Source organism: Macrotis lagotis, chromosome X (assembly GCF_037893015.1).
Source record: "Macrotis lagotis isolate mMagLag1 chromosome X, bilby.v1.9.chrom.fasta, whole genome shotgun sequence".
NCBI lineage: Eukaryota > Metazoa > Chordata > Mammalia > Peramelemorphia > Peramelidae > Macrotis > Macrotis lagotis.
The window spans coordinates 184,156,495-184,173,970 of NC_133666.1; the positions used below are offsets into that span (position 1 = coordinate 184,156,495).

The 17,476-nt window shown below is 39.7% G+C and overlaps 2 protein-coding genes across 6 annotated transcripts in view; one reads left to right on the top strand and one right to left on the bottom strand.

Annotated features, from left to right (window-relative positions):
- The window catches only part of RNF112 (ring finger protein 112), a 28,658-nt gene extending 23,612 nt beyond the window's left edge, over positions 1 to 5,046 (top strand). For both annotated transcript variants that reach the window (XM_074208569.1, XM_074208571.1), the window contains exons 8-15: positions 610 to 660; positions 955 to 1,011; positions 1,101 to 1,187; positions 1,884 to 2,001; positions 2,161 to 2,291; positions 2,379 to 2,435; positions 2,588 to 2,662; positions 4,181 to 5,046. In XM_074208569.1, coding sequence (XP_074064670.1) covers positions 610 to 660; positions 955 to 1,011; positions 1,101 to 1,187; positions 1,884 to 2,001; positions 2,161 to 2,291; positions 2,379 to 2,435; positions 2,588 to 2,662; positions 4,181 to 4,651 — 1,047 coding nt within the window. In that variant the 3' untranslated portion in view covers positions 4,652 to 5,046. The remainder of the gene's footprint in view (positions 1 to 609; positions 661 to 954; positions 1,012 to 1,100; positions 1,188 to 1,883; positions 2,002 to 2,160; positions 2,292 to 2,378; positions 2,436 to 2,587; positions 2,663 to 4,180) is intronic.
- A 10,835-nt stretch (positions 5,047 to 15,881) lies between these two features.
- AHSP (alpha hemoglobin stabilizing protein) lies at positions 15,882 to 16,808 on the bottom strand. 4 transcript variants are annotated; one of them, XM_074207886.1, is made up of 3 exons: positions 16,711 to 16,808; positions 16,424 to 16,505; positions 15,882 to 16,231 (listed from the first exon to the last, which is right to left on the bottom strand). In XM_074207886.1, the coding sequence occupies exons 2-3, from the start codon at positions 16,496 to 16,498 to the stop codon at positions 16,028 to 16,030; spliced, it is 279 nt and encodes a 92-aa protein (XP_074063987.1). In that variant the 5' UTR covers positions 16,499 to 16,505; positions 16,711 to 16,808; the 3' UTR covers positions 15,882 to 16,027. The 4 variants fall into 4 exon arrangements, with proteins under 4 accessions (XP_074063987.1, XP_074063988.1, XP_074063985.1 ...); XM_074207887.1 differs by having other exon boundaries at positions 16,424 to 16,502; positions 16,711 to 16,793; XM_074207884.1 differs by having other exon boundaries at positions 16,666 to 16,774.
- Positions 16,809 to 17,476: the final 668 nt, after the last annotated feature.

Genomic DNA, 17,476 nt, shown 5'->3' on the forward strand with positions numbered 1-17,476 from the left:
ACATCCTAATGCACTGCCTTAATAGGATAGGGCTGTTATTGATAGTATTGTAATTGGGAATGAATGGTGAGTATTTACTGAAAAACATTTATAAAGTCACAGGATTTAAAATGCTTATGATTTGTACTTTTTAAGTCATTGTCTTGTGTACATACATTACATTGTGTAAATCTTTTAAAGAGAGAGAGAGAGAGAGAGAGAGAGAGAGAGAGAGAGAGAGAGATTTCTAGACCAGGGAATCTGGATCAACTTATTAGGTTCTTAGAGATCAGTTTCATACTCATTAACTTCTGTTTGTACTTAATATCTCTTGGCCCTAAGTAGTCCCTGAGGCAATATTTTAAAGTAGATGAGAAAATTTTTCCTTTACATTCACCCTATAACTCTGACTAAATTAGGCTTGATTTCTGCACAGAAGGCAAGAGAAATAAGAGGATCTTTTAGCCATAAGGCTTTTGATGTGACTTAGAGTCCTCTTCTCCTCATAAAATATAATAATCCCATTTTGAGAATATGCCTATCCTCAAAAGGAGGGTTCAAACTTTCTGAGATGCTCAATGATCACCTTTCCTAGACTTGCCTTCCCTGTTCCTTCTTTTTGTTCCCTAGATTTTCAATGTTTCTCGGTTGTTGAAAGAAACGGATCTGGAATATTTGGAGGTAAGCACACCTGAATTCTGGTAAGGGGTAGGGAAGAAGAGAAGAAATGGTTTGAGATAAAGAATTAGGTTTGGGATATAAAATGTCTGGTTTCAGAGTATGACAATGAAAGCCAGTAGCTGTGGAAGGAAAAGATCTCCAGTAGAGTACAAGAAACTTGTTTGTGTGTGTGTTTGTGTGTGTGTGTGTGTGTGTGTGCGTGTGTGTGTGTGCATATATCTATTTTTCTATGTGACAATTAAGCATATCTTGGACCCATAACAAGACGAGCCTTAACTTATATCTGCTTCCCAGATGTTCCTCCACATTGCTGAAGAGATAGGAAAATGTTTTAATATGGCACCAATACAGGTGAGGCACATTTTGCCTAGTACTTTAGCTCTGAGATTCTGACCTCTTCTAGAACTCATTTGGCTTGATATCTTACCTTCTTTTTCCAGCATCTGGATCTCTTAGTTCGTGACTGGTTTTTTCCACCTATATTTGGAAAGGAGGCTGGGCAAACATACATGAATAAAGTGATGCAGGTTAGTGGGAACATGATTGATTCATTTATTCATTCATTCAATAATCTTCAATTAAATGCCTACTATTGATCAAGGACTGTGCTAGGCTTTTGCTTGCTAGGCAAAACAGTTTGCCCTCAAAGAACTTACACTTTCTTGATGGGGATGGTGATTGTGGTGGTAGAAGAGGAGGGGAATTATGTACACATATAATTATAAATGAAATATTTTGTGAGGAGGGTTATAGCAACTGGGGAAAATCAGCAGGGATCATTTGAAGTGAGCTTTGAGATGGGGTAAGAAAGGAAAATTATGCCATGTTGAAGGAGCAGTTAAGAAGTAGGTCAGTTTGGCTAAGTCATAGAGTATTATGAAGAGTAGTAATGTATTGAATTTGGAAAGGTAGTCTGGAGACTATGATGAAGAACTTCAAGTACCAAACAAACAAGTTTATATTTAGTTCTAGAGGCAATAAAGACATTGAAGTTTCTCAAGCAGAGGACTGACTTATTGAACTTATGCTTTAAAAATATCAATTTGGCAACTATTTGGAGTATGTGGGAAAGAAGGATATGAGGCCTGGGTTCAGGGAGGAAAGGAAGGTAATAGTGCAGTGTGAACATTCAAAGTGGAAGTGGGCCATAGGACCATTGGATGGGAGAAAGAAGTTACCATCAGAAATGTGAAATCCATCTCGAGGTCTTGCTGTCTCCTCAGAGAATTTCTGACAGATATCCCAGAATTCAGAAGATTCTTGATGATAAAGTAGTCAGCTGCTGTCTCTTGCCATTTCCTGGGAAAAAAGTAGCAAGCAGCTGCAATGGAAATCCAGAAGGTGACTGTCCTTCTATCCAGAAGTCCCTATAATCCCTTCTCAGGGTGTAACAGATCTAGATCCTCCCTTCGATTCCTGCTTCCCTTCTAAACTCCAGCCACCCTACCCCCACCCCCCACTACTCAGATTTCCCAGGATCACAGATCTTCTCTTCCTCAGACATGGATCTAGATTTCTATCAGCATCTACGGGACTTCATCACAGATGTTTGCAATTCAGCCACCCAGCATGTGAAAAGGCGTTCAGATGGACATATACTCACTGGGGAAGAATTAGCTGAAAACATCACGGTATGGGTTTCTCCAACTTCCATGAATCTTATACCTTGCTATTCATTCTTCTGTAACTCCTCATTATCCCTTTAAATTTATCCACAGAAACTCTTCAACCTGTTAAAGGAGCAAGTATTTGGATTCTCTCTCTCACTTGATTTGGTATGGTCCTGCCTAATAGTTCTGAAAAGGAGATTGGGTAGAGCAGGGTTGGATTAGGATTAAGTAGGAAGTGGAGGTGGGTGGAAGGTTTAGGAGTAAAGAAGGGAGAGTAAAGAACAACATGATGAGGGGGTCTTCTTTTCCTTGGTCAGCTGGTTACTCAACTCCATGATATGAGGATGGTTGAAGCTGCCAGAAAAGAGCTGGAGGACTTTGTGAAGGAACAGGTGAGTTCTCGGATTTTTCACTGTTCCTCTTGTATGTATATAAACCACCCAGAAGAACTGCCCTAGATTCAAGATTCTCTGTCGGTCCACATCCACTCACAACAACTCATAAATCCCCACTGATATTTCTACTTTTTTCCTAGTCAGCCAGGGGATACAATTAATTCAAAGCAAAGGTGCTTAATGAAATAGCAGAATTAGAAGATTTGTAATATCCTGAATAAAGGGTATTTTTGTCTACAAATATACACACCACTATATGCTTCTGAGTGAGCATGTGCATCTATCATTATTATGCATGAACTTGCCAGGGGACTTTGGAGATCCTAAAGCATCAAAGGGGCAGCATTATAAAGAACCACTTTAGGACTTTCCTTGCTGCTATGTGGTGGTTTGGGAGAGATAGTTTAAGCTGTCAGGCATTTTGGTAATTTGAAAAGTCATAATATAAACTTTTGGAATTTTTTTTTTTGCAATAAAATGAACTCCTTTGGGAAAAAAAAAGCATCAAAGGCAGATAGCTACTCCTCTGTATTTATTTCAAAGTGGTCACTGATGACCCCTGGTGAGCCTGACTGAGTTCATTGAGTCAGAGTTCCTCTCTATGTGTAGTCCTCCATGAGATTTCCAGTCTTCCTTGTTAACCTCATCTCTTCAGAGACAACCATTTCAAATTAAGTCTATTGAATATGGGGACTAAATCTTCTGCCTCATAAGACCTGGTTGATAAGTCTATAGTCATGGTTATTGATTAGCCACCACAACCAGGTGACGAAAGCCAAGAGAGTTAAAACTAAAATTTTAAAAACTAGATCTTTATTTTTGGACTCTATGAGCTTAGAACCAAAGCTTTCTATTCATTATAATTAATAATTATAATTAATTTTCAAGATTATCAGTTAATTATCTAGTTTCAGGTTCAGACAATTCAACATACTTTCAATATTCTCTCTGACTTAGCTTCAAATGAATTTGAGTCAGTCAAAGGAAACAAAATCAGGAGTTTCCCCACTCACCCAGTCTGAATTCTTGTCCACAGTTGTAATTACCAACTTGACTTTAATCTTTCATTGAAGACATTGAAGACATTTGGGAAGTATAGATATGGAATGAACTTGATGTGTTGGGGGCCACAGGAGGGACATACATGTAAAACAAAGTGAGATATATTTATATATTAAAGGCAAAGACAACAAATTTTTTCTTTTAGTTTTTTGCAAGGCAATGGGGTTAAGTGGCTTGCCCAAGGCCACATAGCTAGGTAATTATTAAGTGTCTGAGGCTGGATTTGAACTCAGGTATTCCTGACTCCAGGGCCCGTGCTCTATCCACTGTGTCACCTAGCCTCCCCTGACAACAATTTTTTTTTAAAGCATAGTTAAATTCATCTAGACTGGCAGAGGGGACCAGGGTGAGGGTTGCTTAAATTCTCAGAATCAAAGGGATCTGAATAGTAAAGACCTAGGCTCAGGAAGAGAGAGTGCCCAGCAATCATAGCTTCCTCTTTCACACTTTCAGGATTCTTCCACAAAGTCCATGTTTGCTTCTCTGAAGACTGTTCCTAGCAATATGTTCAAGCTCATCTCATCTAAGAGAAATGAAATCTTAAATGGACTCAAAGGGACTTTGAAGAGCCCAGAGAAGTGTCAAGTCATGAAGAACTTTGAGGAAGAGATTCAAAAGATAGTTAAGGACTTCCAGGATTCCTATAGAAAACGTTTCTGGGGCCAGTGTACTGCCCTGGGTGGACTTGTGGGGGGTGGAATCCTGGCAGTGGCTGGTGGTATAGTGGGAGTTGGTGTAGCAGCCACAGTTTTGACTGTGGAGGCTGCAGCTGTGGCCACAGGGGCCACTGTGGGTGCCACAGTGGTTGGGAGTGGTATAGGGGCTGGCATTGGGGCTGCTGTGGGTAAAGCCAAAGGTAAGGAAAGAGTTCCAAAAGAGGGAGAGGAAAATCTTTTTGACTATGTTGACGACGATGATGAATGAACTCCAGAAACCAGGAAGAAGGAAAGAGGGAGGAAGAAAGACCTGTGGTGGAGAGCTCTTTGGTTTTCCAAAACTGGTTTATCTCAAGTCGATTTCATCTTCACACAAATGTTCATTTTATTCCTACTTTCAGCAACCAAAATATCTCTATTACCAAGGGGCAATATCTTCCATTAGCCTTTTTATCTTTATGTACTCTTCTGGTGAGCAAGGCAGACTTGTCAGGCAAGCAGATTCCCCCATCCTGGATGGCAACCTGACTTTCAGTTCATTCCTCCCTCAGGTTTTCCCATTGGGAGGGGGTGGGGGGAACTTTCTTTTCCTTCCATCTTCTCTCCACCCTAAAATGTAACACAAAGTTTGGAAAGGGAAAGTAAAAACTGCTTACTCTTTGACTACTAGTAGGCTTATTTTCATACTCACACCTCAGGAAGAAACTGGCTCTGAATATTGTTTTTTGTTCTAATGCATTTTAATCTCAGTTAATTATGTGGCTCATACTTTTGACTAGTTTGCATTGACAATTCAAAATGAGTTTATAAAACATCTAAAACTTCAATGTTCGTCCCTTCTCCATTTGTTCTTACACCTCACTCAGTCTCTCTATTCATGTTCAAGTAAGTAGATCTGTGTATTTGAATTGGGATAATCCTGGTAGCTAACCTGATAAATAGCTCATAAACCCTAACCCAAGGACTTCCCCTTAATTAGCCAGTTGACTCAATTGTTTTGCATTTTCTCAAGGGATCCTAACGAACACAGTAGTTATAAAGCATTTTCCCTAAGGGGCACACTCTGACCTTAAAAAGGTCTGACCTTAAAAAGGAATGCTAAGTGAGGCATTATATGGAGAGGATAAATCTCATGACCTCTATCTCCTTTCTCTCTTCAGAGGATCTTCACAAAGCATAGGAGATTAGTTTTGCAATGAACAATTTATCCTTCAGTCACTGACTGGGTTGGGTGGGAGGGAATTATGTTCTCCGCTGCTGAAATATTACCCATCTCTTTCAGCTAGGGCAGTTACCCTTAGTATGGACTGGGGGAAACTTTTTATATATAATAGGAGTGTGTGTGTGTGTGTGTGTGTGTGTGTGTGTGTGTGTGTGTGTGTGTATACAAATACATCTGGTAAGGGACAAGAAAGGTGAAGTTTAGTAAATGATGTCCTATGGCCAAATTTGGCCAGAAACCTGAAGCTGAGAATTTTTTTTTTTATCTTTTAAGATGAATTTTTATTTACTTAAAAAAAAGTCAAGTGTATTGTAAAAAAGGGGGGGTAGTTTGTGGGCTATACAGAAAAATAGGCATTGACTCTTGGCCATAGTTTGCCAATTCCTGCCCTAGAAGCTCTGACACTTTCTTTCTGATCTCTCAGACACTATAAGGAGAGAAATATTTATTTTTTATCTGAAAGCTTTCTTCACCTTTCAAAGTGTGTCTTTTATCCTCTGTAGACCTTCAACTTTTGCTTAAGTCTCACTTACATTAATGTAATTTCCATGAATACTGAAAAAAATCTCAAAAACAATACTCTATTTAGAGATTACAGTTCTATTGTGAGAAAGGAATCCCTTCAGCAAAGGGATTTGTTGAAAAAAAGAAACAGGGATGGCTAGGTGGTACAGTGGATAGAGCACTGGTCTTGGAGTCAGGAGTACCTGAGTTCAAATCCAGCCTCAGACACTTAATAATTACCTAGCTGTGTGGCCTTGGGCAAGCCACTTAACTCCATTTGCCTTGCAAAAAAAAAAAAAGAAACAAAATATCCAATTTCCATCCTCTAAAATAGGGATAAGTTAGGACAGAGAATGGATGAAATAAATGATTGCAGAAAAAATATCTAAGAAAATTGGGAGACTCCAGGTGTGTGTGTGAAAAAGTCAACCTCACCAACAAATTTTGAACAAATTTTAGAGGCCCTGGGATTCCCAGATCTCAGGGCTCCTCTGGCTCCCCATCATTGAGGAGTGGCCATTGGCCTTTAGCCCAAATGACTATCAAAAAGATGAGCATAAAAGGATGCTGCACTTCCTGAATCCTTAAAGTCAAGTCTTCAAATATTCATTATGTTTCCCAATGTCTATTTGAGCCCAGAAGCTAGCCAAGACCAAAAAGTTCATATCTATCCCAGCTCTGTTTGGTCTCTTCAGGAGGGACATGATATATAAAAGGAACAGAAGAACTGAATAACTTCTATTCATTTTAATTCCTATATTTGGTGGTAAATGTGTCTCCAAATGAATTGGAAAGGACAAAGAGATCTGGCATACAAAACTTATCTATCCAAATGAAATCATAAATCAAGATTTGGAGGGGATCCAAGAAATTAATTATTTTAACTAACTCATTTCATTTAAGGTTATTTTTTTATATCTAACCTTAGACTTCAGGAAGTCTTGAGATAGACATCCTGCAAATTTTCAAATCTGTATCCAGCACAATGAGTGTGTTTGGGGGAAAAGTTGGGGAGGATGGAAGTTGCAGTTCCAAAAGATAACTTACTAATTTCCCATATTATATAGCCAAGGTCCCCTTATATAGAAAAGAACCTCTATAAGGTCACATCTTTGGTGAATTGACATTTCTTTTTAATGAACCAATTTTCTCAAGTCCTTATCCTTTTATCCTACCACTGATCATGACTTGCCAAGCCTCAGCCATGAATTAGACCCTTGATCCTCTGTCTTTGTTTTTAATTACTTGCTTCTGAAAAATAGCTGGTTAAAGTTCGCTGGGGGCAGCAGCTACGTGGCATAGTGGATAGAGCATCAACCTTGGAGTCAGATGGAATCAGAAAGAGCTGAGTTCAAATATGACCTCAGAAACTTAACTAGATGCTTGACACTGGCAAAGTCACTTAGCTCTATTTGCCTCAGTTTCTTATCTGTAAAATGAGCTGGAGGAGGAAATGGCAAACCATTCTAATATCTTTGTTGAGAAAACCCCTAAATGGGGTCATGAAGAATTGGACACAGCTGAACAACAAACTGGTTTTTGTGGCTCTGGTCATATCTGACTCATTGTGACCCCATTTGAATTTTTTTTTGGCAAAGATACTGAAGTGGTTTGCTATTTCCTTCTCTAGTTGACTGAGCTTAACTACAACTGAGATTTCACTGTGTCAAGGTAATCCTTTTATGCCTCCCTAATTGAATCACTAACCTAATCACCACAGTGGTTTTTCCAAACCTTTTCATTCATGCCCAGATTTTCCATGGCTTCTCCTCTCACCTTCTCAGCTTGTATTTCACAAACACTGAGGTCATTTGCCAAGGGCTCCCTTTTCTCCCTTCCTTATCTTGAATAACTTCAATACCTTTTCACATTCTTTCCTCTTCATCTTTGTCTCACATGAAGAGATGGTTCTTGCTAAGGAAAATTCAAGATACCACACTGATGTAGGACCAAAAAAAGAGGGAACTGTGAAGGAAGCAAAGGGGATGCAGAGGACTTTGCTGTTAGGCGTTTTGAAGAGTCAGATGGGTAGTGGAGAAAGACCAGAGAGAAGCAGTAGGATGTGAGAGGACATCAGGTATAGTTACCAAAGAGTCCCAGTTTCAGGAGAATATAAGCTCTCTGACAGCAGGGAGCATATTATTATTATTTATTTTTATTTTTTGGTATCCCCAGGACCTAGCACAGCAACTAGAACATAGTAAGAGCTTAATAAATGTTTATCCAATTGAACTGAGTTAAATTGAATTCAATGAGAAAACCCCACTATGTCCATAGAACCATAGAGAATGGAGATGAGCAATCTGCCAAAGAAAGTTGGTGGTCAATTTAATTCAATATTTATTAAGCACCTGTTAGAGACAGGGTCTAAAAACCTGGGGAAACTTGAGGAAAACTCAAGGTACTTAGAGTCCAGTTTTGGGCAGGAGAGGCATGAAGGAGAGAAGACTTGAAGGCCGGCAGAGACAAAGTATGGATAAGATATTTCTATTCATAAGGCCTGGACAAAGTGATGCAAGCCAGATCCGCCAAGACCCAGGTCCCATCCTTCCCCATTCTCTCCTTTATTCCTATAAGATAAAGAAATCTGGAAAACTTTCTTTGCAACATGTCAAAGTGCTGTCATACAGAGCACTCATTAACAGACCAGTGAAGAAGAAGGAATACTGGGATGAAGATTGGTTCTTGTCCTTCATTTTGAAAAAGACCAAAATGACATCGCTATATGGTGCAGTGTGTCCAACTGTGGTTGATCAGACCAATATGAGCTCAGAATGCTCTACCACAGGTTGGGCACAAATAGTCCTTGTGAACACCTGGGGTGGGTACTGTAAACTTACATATTTTATGTTTCCTTTGAGCTGCTTCAACTCTACCTTCCTCATAGAAAGCAGCATTTCTCCCTAGGATAAAGGGCTGTAAAAGTGTTCATTGTGACTCAGGCTTCCCTGACCTAAACTTGTGAACTCCAGCTTCTACTTCTGCCTTGGAAACCCTTGGAGGTTTCTCTTGGAATTTGATTGCAGGAGTCAGACATGCACATCTCATAACTACAGTAGCCCTGTTTATAAACCCTATTCTACCTTAGCCCTGGTATCATAGTTCTGGAAGACAGTAAACAAAGTCTGGCCCAACCTCATGGACCCCCCAAGCATTGTACAACTTTGTAGCAGGGGAAGCCAGGTATACAAGCAGTGATTTACTGACAAGACCACTTGGTCTAGTATTCACAAGTTATTTCTTTTCAAAATTATCTTAATACAGCAGAATTTAAAAGTATAGTAACTTCATTTACTCAATTGAAACTACTTCACATCAGTATTTGGTAATGAAATAGTCCTTAAAAATTGGATGGTGTTCTATTTAGTTCCTTTCATTGATTAATTTGAAATTAGGTCATTTTTTAGATCATTTCTGAAGGGAGCAAGGGTTGCTGGTTTATAGCACTTCAGTAAATGCCAAGATACTAACTTAATGGTCTTCTCCCTTTGCTCTACCTATGGTACCCTCTTCTAACCCAAAGACTGTGTGATGGTTGTACAACAGAACAGAACTAGTATAAACTATGAATACTTGCAAAACAGAGTAGGAGGTTACCACAGTCAAAAGGCTGAGTATTAAGTTACTCTGAATTTTGCATTTCAGAATCTTATTTTATCCAACAGCTTGAACTTTGAAGTCAAGATCTCATGACAAAGCTAGTGAGACAGGGAAGTAGGGGAAAGGTCTTCCTTTTTCCAGGGCCTAGTCCACAAATTAATGTTAGGAATTCAGAAAAATAAGTGCTGCATGTGATCAAAAGGTATATAGGTTGAAATTGAAGCTTTATTCATTTTTTGTATGTGTCCTGCATTCATTATAAATGAGAGAAATAGAATGATCTGATTGGCTGTTGGAATAACAAGCATCACCATGAGTTCAACCACCTAATTCCTGCTTAAAATTTAACCCTTTTAAAATAACCATGTAAATATTTTAAAGCATTTTATAACATTGTATAAATTTATATTTAATGTCTTTTTACAAACTGATTGTACCTAGCTTTCATCTTTATAACCCTGGGTGTGAAATTAATGGGCCATAATTCACATACTGGTGGATCTTGTTCCTGAGTAATGCTAGCCAATCAGATTAAAAATTTCTTTCTTCATGGAGGAATCACTTAATAAATTGTGAAGGACAGTAGTCTTTGTTACTGTTATGTATGGAATGTTTTGTTTTTGGCAGACTGTGATGCTTTGATTTTAATAAAATAAACTTGAATGAAAAAAAAAGAAAACAGCACTTCTCTGATGAGGGCATGCCATGCTGGGGCTGTACTGTGCTAATGTCTCCCATGCTGAACAATCAATTCCAAAGTTCCTAAGAGAGGCCTTCAAGATGTCCCTGTATCACTTCTTCTGACTTCTTTGTGAGCACTTGCTCTGTGTGAATTTTCCATAAAATAATCTTTTTGGCAAGCATAACTTCGGCATTTGAACAACATGGCTAATTGATTGTAGTTGTGCTCTCTGTAGTAATGTTTGAATGTTGGTAAATTAGCTTGAGAAAGGACCTCAGTTTCTGAGATCCTCTCTCACCAATTGATCTTCAGAATCTTCCTAAGACAATTTAAATGGAAGTGCTTCAGTTTCTTGGCCATGAGTTCAGAACAACAGCTCTGTAGGTCATAAGACTGGTAGTCAGTCTAGTATCTCTTCTTACCCACATTTTTTTTCAGACCTTCTCAAACACTGAACTAGGTCTGGCAATGTGTGTGTCAACCTCATTATCATTGTGTACTTCCCTGGAAAGGACACTGTCAAGGTAAATGGATATATCCACAGTAATCACAACTTCTCGGTTGATGGAGCACTTGTGTTTTCTTGGTTAATTGTTAATCCAAAATTAGCACATGTAGCAGAGAATTGATCCATTCTTTGTTGCATTTCAACTTCAAAGGTTGCGTTGAGGGCACAGTCATCTGCACACAGAAGATCATGCCCTTTGGACTTGGCTTTCGACCTTTTCAGGTTGAGTGATCTACTGACAGTGAGGTAGCTACCTATCTTTGATGCTGTGTTTATCCTCAGGGAAAGTGTTTGATAACATGCTTGGGACACAGTCTTTGCTCTACTCCAATGATGATCAGGAGATCAGGAGAGCATCATCCACTATCCAGAAACTGGGTAAGCATGCTGTCATGAAATTGACATATAATACTGATGAACTTCTCTGGGCAACCAAATTTTGACATAATTTGGGATGAAGGCACCAATCCAGGATCTTACTTACCTCAGTAGTTTACATATCTTGGAGTTCCATCTTCACAGTTAATACAATCTAATTCCCTGTCATCACAAATGAGGCAATATAGACTTCTGATGGGACCACAATGCCTTGGAAGCACAAGATATCTCTCCTTTCATATGATTACTGGAAATCTGTGACTGAGGTTTCAGAACCTGAGACTTCACTCAAAGTTGGCCTTGTTGAAGCAGTTTATCTTAGAAAACCTACTAACAAAAGTTTTTCTTAAGTAACCCAGTCTTAATTCCTATCCTTGTATTATAATGAGGGATTCCTGAAGCCATTCAATGAAAATTGTAGATCTGAGGACAGAGTTATAACTAAGGTGGGGCACCTGGAACTTTTCCTCATGGTGCTGATATATAGGAGAATACACTTCCTCTGGGGTAGGCATAAGTTTTCTCTCCATGATGATCTGGAGCTGTTCCCATACCTGGATGACTTCAGCCAGGTTGTACTACATTTCATGACCCTACTATCCCACCTGGTCTCAGGCTGTCACTTCCAGGTTCCTATCATCATGAGATTTGCCCAGCTCCAACCTTTTTGTGGGGAATGGGCCAGACTTTTGTATCTGAGCCTTTTCTGGTTGTGGATGACATTTTCCATTACAAGTTTTTTTGTTTTTGTTTTTGGCAAGGCAATGGAGTTAAGTGACTTGTCCAAGGTCACATAGCTAGGTAATTAGTAAGTGTCTGAGGTTGGATTTGAATACAGGCCCTCCTGACCCCAGAGTGCTTGCTCTATCCACTGTGTCACCTAATTGCCCCTAAGCCTTTTCTTCTACCAATAGGAATGCATCCTTGGCTTTATTGCTGCCATGATCATCCTTTTCTCCATCCACATTCCCTAAATGCTTTTATCTAAGGTGAAAGAATTCCTAATTTTTCTTGTCTGACTACTACTTGTGCTTTGTTGGGGAAAAGGAGGAATAGAGAGAAACTTTGTCAAAATGATGCTCCAATCTACCTACCCAACTCTCTTATTTTATTTCATTCCTTTCCAAATACTCTACATTCCAGTTACATTGGGCTCCTGGCTGGTCCTTGATCTTGTCCTGCCTTCTAGTACTTCTTCATGTCTGTAATAAGTTACTGTCTTTGTCTGGAATACATTTGGCCTCTTGGAATCCTTCTTGTCCCTTAAAAGTCCAGCTCAGCTACCAACTGCTTCCATGAAGCCTTCCCCTGACACCCTAACAAAGTATCTTGCAGCACTTTGTATATGGATCTCTCCTTTGATTTTATCATGGCCTATTTTGCATTATTTTACTTGTGCATTCCACAAGACTCTATGAGTCTTTGAATGAATTTGGAAATCTCTTAATACAATGCATCCATTTTACATAAAGTAAAGTGAGACCTGCAGAGGGCTATGATTAAAGTTGAGTCTTTTGTACTCATCATATTACTTACTACATTGTCTCTCTACTTGTCTATCCCCTAGAATTCATTTTGTCAAATTAAAGTGTAAGTAAAGTCTGTTACAATTGGGTATATGATTTCAGTGTTCTAATCTAGAGAATGAGGAAACTGAACTAAACTTTAAATTTTCTATTAGTGCTAACATATTAATGTTCATCCTTCATTTTTGAAAAAGACCACATCAGGGGTTGATGCCATGACAAGCACATGAATTGGATTTGAGTAAGGGACTACTGTGTTAAGTCACCAGCCTCACTTTCTCCTGCAGAGCCATATGGGTCCAAAGGCGAGATATGAACCAGGATGACTGGAAATGACCCTGGATATGAGGCAATTGGGGTTAAGTGATTTGCCCAAGGTCACACAGCAAGTAAGTGTCAGAGGCTGGCTTCAAACTCCCATCCTCCTGATTCCAAGGCCAGTGCTCCATCCACTATGCCATCTAGCTGCCCAACATTCTAAGTTTCCATGAAGTTTCATGATTTTTTTTAGGTTTTTGCAAGGCAAATGGGGTTAAGTGGTTTGCCCCAGGCCACACAGCTAGGTAATTATTAAGTGTCTGAGACCAGATTTGAACCCAGGTACTCCTGACTCCAGGGCTGGTGCTTTATCCACTATGCCACCTAGCTGCCCCATGTTTTTTTTTTTAAACTCTCAGGCGTGGCTGTCAGACAGTTCAACAATGGTCTTGCTTCATTATCTGGTGGTTGTGTGGAATACAACACCCTCTCATCTTTGGGAATCCTATTTTGATTGTTAAGATCCCTTACTTCCTCTTCTCCAACTCCATCCATTCTTTTTCATTTCCATGAACAAGTTCATTCTTGGATGTTTCCCATATAGACTAATCTTTTTTTCCCTCTTTTACCTACCCTTCCAGTTTCTTGGGCCATCTTACACAATGTCTAAATGCCAAAAGATCCTCCTCTGGACTTTTTCCTTAGCCTATCATTCCTTTTCTCATTTTCTTTCTTTGCTCCTCATCACTGATGTACATGAAAGACAGTAATATGAAATATCTGGAAAGACAGGCAAACAGTTGTCAAATTGTGGAGGACTTTAAATAAAAAGTACATCAGAGAGATACAAAATGAAAATTTTCAGTCAATCAACAATTTATTAGGTGCTCATTATGTGTCAAACACTATAATAAGCAAAGAGACTACCAAAAATAAAAGGTTAAAAAAATTCCAGTATCTGCTCTCAAGGAGTTCACCATTGATCCAAGAAGGAAGGTCTTTGTAGACCTAGGAATCCCAGGAGAGGTAGCATTGAAGTTGGGCTTAGAGGGTTACCAGAAATTCAACATCAAGAAGTAGGGGGGGGGGGGGGGGGGGGGAGGCTAGGTGGCGTAGTGGATAAAGCACCGGCCTTGGAGTCAGGAGTACCTGGGTTCAAATCCAGTCTCAGACACTTAATAATTACCTAGCTGTGTGGCCTTGGGCAAGCCACTTAACTCTATTTGCCTTGCAAAAACCTAAAAAAAAAAAAAAAAGGAGAGGAAGAAGTAGGGGGAGGACCTTCCTACTTCCTACAGAGGAAGTAGTAAAAGTAAAAGTAAAGCACAATCAACCCAGACACTGAGAATGCCTCATTGTTATTGAAATCTGAAGTACTAAAAGAAGAATAGTGTTAGATTAGGATGGAAAGAGAAGTTAGGATACAACCTACTTTGAATTCCCTACTAAAGGAATTTGAATACTACTTAATGGACAATAGAATTGGAGAATTTTCAACTGATTAACAACAACAACAAAAAAAAACCCCAAAAAAACAAAAACTGGGTCTATGTATATACAATATTCTGACAAGAGTTAGGAGCAGGAAGAAGAGGTAGGAAAGGGCAGGAGGATGTAGAAATTATCCAAGGACACACTGTCATCTAGTGGCACATTCTGGAGCTGGGTTCTCCTAACATCCCAAATTTCCACTATGGAACATAGTCTTTAAAATATCTGCAATTTCACACAGTAAATGCTAATTTCCTTATGTAAGATAGAGATTTTTTTTAAAACAAAGACCAAGGTTGAAATGAGGAAGGGTAAGACCCAATACCAGGCACTTTGGGTTTATAACATCGTCAAAAAACCCTTTGGGGAACCTTTTCACTCCTTTCACTGTCAGCCTTTTAGGGCAAACAATGACCCTTCCTGTTTGTTAATCATTGCCCCCATACCCAATTAAATCCCCAATATGTGAGTTCCCTTTCCTGGCACTCAGTTTCCCTAACCTTAATGGGGTGGGGTAAATGAGAACAGATGATCTCTTCTAGCTCTGACATTTTATGATCTATGAATTAAGGTCCCAGGTAAAAAGTGTTGAGAGAAGGGGCAGCTAGATTGCACAGTGGGTAGAGCACCAGGATAGTTCCTGGAGTCAGGAGGACCTGAGTTCAAATCCAGCCTCAGATACTTAATTACCTAGCTGTTACTTAACCCCATTGCCTTGAAAAGAAAAGTTGTTGAGGGAGCAGGGGGCTACTTGGGAATAGCATTAGCATTGGCAGAAGAGAGCTTATTTTAAAATGAACTCCCGTTGGTTCCATTATAAAGAAGATAAGCCAACTGAGGCATTCAGGACCAGTTGTGCTGGGACTGTACAAGCTATAGGAACTACCATCTCTTCTCCTTTCCCCTCCTACCAACCCTGGACATCTTTTCCTTCTTTTCTTTCTCTCTCTCCCATCTGATCATTCCAGCTTGGTCTTCCATTTTCTGTCTGCCTGATGCTAGCTGTTATGGTCAACAGAACATGGTTGACTATGTAGGAGAAGAAAATTTCAAGATCTGAACCAGGGAATCTAATAGGAGAAAAGGGGAAAAGATTGACCTTCAAGTTTTGTTCTGGGGAGGACTGGATATGGTGAGCAATGGGAAAAGAGGGAAGGCTGGAGAATATTGAAATCTATGGAATCCACAAATGAATCCATAGAAGTCCATTAGACTTTCCCAAAGACAAAGGAATGAACTTTTGTGCTCTGTTCCCTTAAAACCCACCCATAGGTCTGCTGCGCCCTGGGGAAAGGGAAGGTACAAGTTGAAAGAAAAAAATTAATGTCACACCTTCCCATGTGTGTATTTATTGAGGTACAAATTTTAGGGTCGGAGGAAATCAGAATACAATAGGGTTTCCGGGGAGAGGCAAGGGATAGTAGAAGGCCTCAGCTTTGGGGAAAGTCTTCGACAAGGATGGGAGACATGGTAACTCAAAGGGATTTTAGAAAGGCTCTGTACTTGTCTAAGAAGGGGTTGGCAGACTTCTGAAGCTCCTCCCGAAGTTTTTTCAGAGCTTTCCCCTGTTCTTGTTGGTCCCCTGTCATCTTTTTAGAGAAGTATGAAAGGTAGAACCCTATCCAGTCATCCACAACGGTGATCATGTCACGCTCAGCAATTTTGGGTTCTGTGAAGACCTGGTAAGGGGAGAGAAATAAGTTATTATTCAAATGTCCTGACTTCCAGGCACTTAATCTTCCCAACAATCATTGCATTCTTCCCAGAAGCTGCATCAACTATTCCCCAACTTTTTCCATCAAACCCCCAGTTTCCTTTCAAATGCCAAAATGACCTCTATCCCTTGGTCCTTGAGACTGTATCCCTCTCACCTGCTGATCCAACAATTTGCTAAATTCCTTCAATGCTGAGCAAATGACTTCCTGATTTGACTGGAGAAGAGCCATCTCACTGCTTAAAGAAAGAGGGTAAATTAAGGTAATCCTATCCCAGACCTCTACTATCTAGCCTTAACACTCAGTGCTTTGTGGCTTCTTTAAAATCCCAAATGTTTATTTCCCACCCCCTCTCATCAATCCCTGGCTATTTCTCTCTAAGGCAAGTCACTTCTCACCTGTAGTTAGAGCTTCAGCTTTTGTCTCTATTCTGGGTGTCTCACCTTGCTTTGTCCAGTTCAGTCTGTGCGTCTGAGCAAGACAAGAAAGGGCAAAGAAGTAATTTAAAGGGTGGCGCTATCCAAAGTGGGGTGACACCCTGAATTCAAACTCTGAACTATAATGATAAGTGAAGGAAGAGGGAGGAGAGAAAGGGAGGGTCTTTCCTGAACCAGGAGAGATAGAGTATGTACAGAGGCAACTTAATAGGGAAAACAAGGCAACTGGGCAAAATTAAGATAGCCCCCTACCATTTCCTTCAAATTCCACTTTCCTTTTCCCTAATCTTTGTTTTCTCCCTTTCAATGATGACTCTCCTCTTAGAATCTAAGTGTCTTGACTTTCCTAAAACCCAAGGACTTATTTTCCAGATCCTTATATTATCTGTCCAAGACTTTGGTTCCCAGCTCTCCTTTTAGCCCTTGCAACCTTCTGGAATAGAGCCTAAAGAATCTACCCAGTATTCCAGGAATCCTGTACTAGTCTGTCCACATTAAGAATGCAGTAAAAGGGAACGGCTAGGTGCAGGAGTCAGGAGTACCTGAGTTCAAATCCAACTCAGACACTTAATAATTACCTAGCTGTGTGGACTTGGGCAAGCCACTTAACCCCATTGCCTTGCAAAAAACCTAAAAAAAAAAAAAAGAATGCAGTAAAAGAAGGAAATGCTTTTAGAGACAAATAGAATCACAGGATTCTGAATTCAGAGATACAAAGGATCTCTGTAGTCATCTAGTCCGACATTCTCTCACTTTTTAGTTGAGGAAATTG